The 6,000-nt window shown below is 41.4% G+C and overlaps 1 protein-coding gene across 1 annotated transcript in view; it reads right to left on the reverse strand.

Annotated features, from left to right (window-relative positions):
- The window catches only part of fam133b (family with sequence similarity 133 member B), a 39,738-nt gene extending 34,663 nt beyond the window's left edge, over window positions 1-5,075 (reverse strand). Inside the window, exon 1 of the mRNA XM_039736719.1 lies at window positions 4,884-5,075. Coding sequence (XP_039592653.1) covers window positions 4,884-4,907 — 24 coding nt within the window. The 5' untranslated portion in view covers window positions 4,908-5,075. The remainder of the gene's footprint in view (window positions 1-4,883) is intronic.
- Window positions 5,076-6,000: the final 925 nt, after the last annotated feature.

The raw sequence follows: 6,000 nt of genomic DNA on the forward strand, positions 1-6,000 counted from the left end.
AATGAAAGAAGTCGAAATAATTAGCTCATTTACTATCTGTATATGAACAGTACAGTCATGCGCCACCTTACGGCTACTTTTGGGACGGGCCATTAGTCAAATTTGCCATCAGTCATGAAGTACACAGGTCACTGCAGCCGATGCTCTGCATGTCTGGTGTGGGTTACCGGTGTGCATACTTCAGCTGCCAGTATAAAGTAGCACAAACCGATTTTCATGTCTCAATGGCCGCATGGCAAGTCCAGGTAAGACAGTGTTTTCTCAACCTTTTGATCGCACCATCCATGGGCTGCAGGTTACCTTTGGTGTTTTGTAAATGGGTTGCAGTGGGTCGCTTACACCAGTATTTCTCAAGTACTGTGGCAGTAATCTGTGTCACAGGTTATGGTTGTTGGTTCGCATGTGGGCCGACTAACCAGTGTGCAGCACTGCATAAACGTTTTCTTGTTTCCAAGTGAACTTATTTTCTCCAAGGCGGACACTTGATTCACCAATGGGGCAGTTTGCACTTGTTGCCAGTGGGTCAACAATGAACTTTAAAAGGCAAAACTGAGTCGCAGGACCATGGAGGTTGAGAAACACTGGTGTAAGGAAAGGATGTAGAGGCCGAATGCATTAATGACGTGGAATGTCTTGGAATAAAACAAACCTTAAATGGCACGTTTGTTCTGTATCATGCCCAAGCGCAATTGTTCCCCCTCCCTACTCCCCTACTGGCCTGCACTCACACTGTGCTTAACGTTCATGGCCAGGGCACGTCATGATCATGCGACTTTGTGCAAAGCTAAAACAAGATCTGAACACTGTGTGACAGCATGCATGTCAAAATGATTTTACTTATTTTGTGGTAGTTTTGGAGTCGTGTAGGGTAGGATAATGCTCTACCCTCTTACAGATTTACTGAGTGTGCAACGCAGCGTTTTGCTGTTAACCGTGCTGCACATCTGAGAAAGTTTTAAGGTGACAAATGAAGTTATGGGAGAAATTTGCAACTTTACTTGCCAACTACAATTCATGGTCATGTGTAAGGCAAGAATAAAAATTTTAACTCAAATGGTATTAATGAAATGAGAATTTCACTAATTGACTTGTTGCATCATTGTCATCATGTCTGTTTTCCATGCTTGGGCACGTTTAGCTATCACACTGTTCCTAAATCCTACTGAACTGTGCTCAGGTCCACCTCTTCCAAGCGGGCCTAGGCACAGTACAATTGGCCCGGGACATTGTAATCACTCTAGGCAAATAAAGTAGACTTTGCAGGGTTACATGTGGACAAATGTGCTCGGGCATGGAGCAAATTGCCAGTGTGAGGACACCCTAAGAAGCACCAGTTTAAGGAACAGGACTGTCATGTATTAAGTTAAGTTAACAGGTGAATCTCAATTGACCTTTGTTGGCAAGAGTAGGTTTAAGCAAGAATAGGTCCAGCAATGGATTGGTATACCCAGTTTGATTTTGTTGGCATAGGCCCAAGCCAAACTGCTCAGTAGGCTCAATAATGGAAGGATGGAGAGACGAGACTATCATGGTGCTGCAGGGAAGGAACATGTTCCATATTGTCCAGCAAGAATTTCTTTGTACTCTACACACATAACACTATAAACTTATATATGCATATACTATGAAAGTCAGGAAAGAGGACAAAACTGCATATACAGGTGGCGGTCATAAAATTTGAATATCATGACAAAGTTGATTTATTTCAGTACTTCCAGTCAAAAAGTGAAACTTGTATATTAGATTCATTCATTACACACAGACTGATGTATTTCAAATGTTTATTTCTTTTAATTTTGATGATTATAACTGACAACTAATGAAAGTCCCAAATTCAGTATCTCGGAAAATTAGAATATTGTGAAAAGGTTCAATATTGAAGACACCTGGTGCCACACTCTAATCAGCTAATTAACTCAAAACACCAGCAAAAGCCTTTAAATGGTCTCTCAGTCTAGTTCTGTAGGCTACACGATCATGGGGAAGACTGCTGACTTGACAGTTGTCCAAAAGACGACCATTGACACGTTGCACAAGGAGGGCAAGACACAAAAGGTCATTGCTAAAGAGGCTGGCTGTTCACAGAGCTCTGTGTCCAAGCACATTAATAGACAGGTGAAGGGAAGGACAAGATGTGGTAGAAAAAGTGTACAAGCAATAGGGATAACCGCACCCTGGAGAGGATTGTGAAACAAAACCCATTCAAAACTGTGGGGGAGATTCACAAAGAGTGGACTGCAGCTGGAGTCAGTGCTTCAAGAACCATCACGCACAGACGTATGCAAGACATGGGTTTCAGCTGTCGCATTCCTGGTGTCAAGCAACTCTTGAACAAGAGACAGCGTCAGAAGCGTCTCGCCTGGGCTAAAGACAAAACTGCTGCTGAGTGGTCCAAAGTTATGTTCTCTGATGAAAGTAAATTTTGCATTTCCTTTGGAAATCAAGGTCCCAGAGTCTGGAGGAAGAGAGGAGAGGCACAGAATCCACGTTGCTTGAGGTCCAGTGTAAAGTTTCCACAGTCAGTGATGGTTTGGGGTGCCATGTCATCTGCTGGTGTTGGTCCATTGTGTTTTCTGAGGTCCAAGGTCAACGCAGCCGTCTACCAGGAAGTTTTAGAGCACTTCATGCTTCCTGCTGCTGACAGACTTTATGGAGATGCATATTTCATTTTCCAACAGGACCTGGCACCTGCACAAAGTGCCAAAACTACCAGTACCTGGTTTAAGGACCATGGTATCCCTGTTCTTGATTGGCCAGCAAACTCGCCTGACCTTAACTTCATAGAAAATCTATGGGGTATTGTGAAGAGGAAGATGCAATACGTCAGACCCAACAATTCAGAAGAGCTGAAGGCCACTATCAGAGCAACATGGGCTCTCATAACACCTGAGCAGTGCCACAGACTGATCGACTCCATGCCACGCCACATTGCTGCTGTAATCCAGGCCAAAGGAGCCCCAACTAAATATTGAGTGCTGTACATGCTCATACTTTTCATGTTCATACCTTTCAGTTGGCCAACATTTCTAAAAATCCTTTTTTTTGCATTGGTCTTAATTGATATTCTAATTTTCGAGATACTGAATTTGGGACTTTCATTAGTTGTCAGTTATAATCATCAAAATTAAAAGAAATAAACATTTGAAATACATCAGTCTGTGTGCAATGAATGAATCTAATATACAAGTTTCACTTTTTGAATGTAATTACTGAAATAAATCAACTTTGTCATGATATTCTAATTTTATGACCGGCACCTGTATATTATTTAACTACTAGTTACGTGACCTGTCATAGAATACATGTAAAAATATTTGATTTCTCTTGCCCTATGTGCCTCGGGCACCTTTCCTCCTTCAAATCCTAATGTGATTGACCCTCTCTTGAGCTCTTCCCATAAAGCCCACGTCTTAGACTCTGTCATTTTGGGGTGCCTTGCTCGCCTTCAGTCTGCTCTGCCTTTTACGCCTTTACTCTTCCTCGTGTGTCTAACACTCACACTTCCTCTTTTAATTGTGTCACCAGAGCCAAACAAGACCAATCCCACAAAAGCTAAACTGACCAATCAGATTGCTGGGAGGAACCAGACACACACCAACACCTTAGTGTTTTATTATATAGCAGACACATTTATAGGTTAGCGATATTCTTGAACTCTACACAATAAATGTTTTATCACAAGTCATGGACAAGTTCTTCCTTATGCACTCCTTCTCTTCACAACAGATATTCGACCCGAGGCTAAACATGTTTGGGCCTGGCCAGTACTGGGATAGGAGACCAACCGGGAAAGCTTGGGTTGTTGCTGGAAGAGGTAATAGTGAGGCCATCGGGTGTGCTTAGGATCCCAGTCCTCCAGTGCAGTGACACTGTGCTGTAAAATCTGGCACTTTCCTTCAGAGGAGATGTAAAACCAAAGTCCTGAAACTCTGTGGTCAAAAAAGAGGTGTCTTTTGAAAACGACGGTGTGTTTGCCAGTGTCCTGGCTAAACTGCCCACCTAAACATGCCATCCCTAACTGGCTAACTCACCCCTTCACCAGCTCACGGCTACTCTGTGGTGAGCGTACTGCCACACGAATGGCTGCTGTCATCATCCAGGTGGACGCCTCCACACCCCTGGTAAAGCACTATACAAGTGTCATTAAGTATTATCAAGAGGCAGCAATCATTACATGGCAGTGTATCATCAAATTTATGTCAGGTTTCCTAAATCGTGTGAAACTTAAATATTTAAAATATTCGTTGTATTTTATTCTTCTTTGCATACCAGGAATCTGAACTGATTTGCGAGTGGTTTACAGTGAAAACTCTTAACCACAAGGCCACACTGGCACACGTATAAAAAAAAAAATACAGAAATACAAATTACTATTTCTTAACGTGCTCCTCCAGCTTAATCTGCAAATTTTAAAAATGTCGGTCTCAAATCTGACTAATTTTTCTTTTCATATATAATACATTGCAATACCCGTTACTTTAAGCAAGTGACAAATGAAAAAGTTTCTAGATACACACATTTCTAACATCAAGATTGCGACATAAAAACTCTTTAATATGCAATCAGATTTATTGCACGGACGATTTCAGACAATGGATTTCCACCCGAGTATATTTTGGCAATCTTCTTAAAATAAACAACTAATGCACCATAAAAGTCCACAGAATTAGTAACACCTTACACTTTCTTTCTCTTTTTTTATCCACTTAACTACGTATTAATTGTACGACATAAGTTGGGTCAGGCCTTTAAACACCGGACTCGCGTAACGCCTTCCACCCCCAAGTAGCGCTGTGTGCTTGAGGGCACGTAATCTGCAGCGACTGTCAATGCCAACCAGGCTAAATCCTACGGTTTACACAACGTAATAAAAGCATGCTTACCACTCGGTTATCTCTTTTCCCCATGGTCGGGAGCACAATTTTCAAAAACAATCCAACATTTACTTAAAAGATTAGACACATGGACGTTACTAAAAAAGAACTGAGCTAAAGGAAAAAAAAAAGAAAAAGAAAAAGTAAAGCCTGCGCCAAAAGGGCAACACTGCCGCCTACCGGCTACGTCTCGTATAGACCGCGCGTTAGTATTGGCGCGCCGAGATTATCAACTAGACGCACTGCTGCCATCTACTGGATTTGAGAGTGACTACAGCCAGGCGAAGTACAAATAAACCCTAATGAATAGTTTAAGAGGGTTCAGAAAACGGAAATGGATTTGGTTAGTTTAAGCAGACTTCATTATCCCAGAGGGAACTTTGTTTGTACAAAGTACAAAACATAAGACATTGTTACAAGCACACACACTCTCAAGATCAATACAAAGAAGAATAATCACCTTTAACAGTACACAAAATAATTATTCAGAATTTAGCACTTGGCATCATCCTTACAAATAATATGATTTAAATACGTAATAGCTCTAGTAATAAAAGAGTTCTGAAATCTGTTACTCTTTAACCTCGGAAACGAAAATCTCCAGCCTGATGTTCACCATGTTCACCTGAAATTGAGAAAAAGGAGCATGGCATCTGTCTGACAGAACTGAGTTGGCCTTCTTTCTAACCAGTTTGTAATACGGTTCAGCGACAGAGGTAAGCTGCTCATTTTTAGAATTGTGTTAAGATTGTTTATATTCTTAATGCTGAGGTTGTCAAACCAAGAGATAAAAGCAAAAGTAACAACAGATTCATTAAAAAGTGCCATTATGGTTTTGTCGACTTTAAAACAATTGAATTTCTTAAGAGAGAAATGTTGCATCTGCCCTTTTTAACAAAATATTCCTGTGTTAAGATCAAAATTCAGTCTGTTATCAATGATTACCCCTGGATATCAGCTGGACTCCCCTATCTCTACTGTCTCCCTTTTGATTGAAGTTTTAATTAAAGTCTCTCCTTCCTGCGAAGGCTGAGGAAAGCCCATCTCCCATCAGTCATGCTCACCACCGTCTACAGAGGGACTACTGAGAGCATCCTGAGCAGCTGCATCACTGTCTGCTTTGGGA

This window comes from Polypterus senegalus, chromosome 15 (assembly GCF_016835505.1).
Source record: "Polypterus senegalus isolate Bchr_013 chromosome 15, ASM1683550v1, whole genome shotgun sequence".
In the NCBI taxonomy this organism is placed as follows: domain Eukaryota; kingdom Metazoa; phylum Chordata; class Cladistia; order Polypteriformes; family Polypteridae; genus Polypterus; species Polypterus senegalus.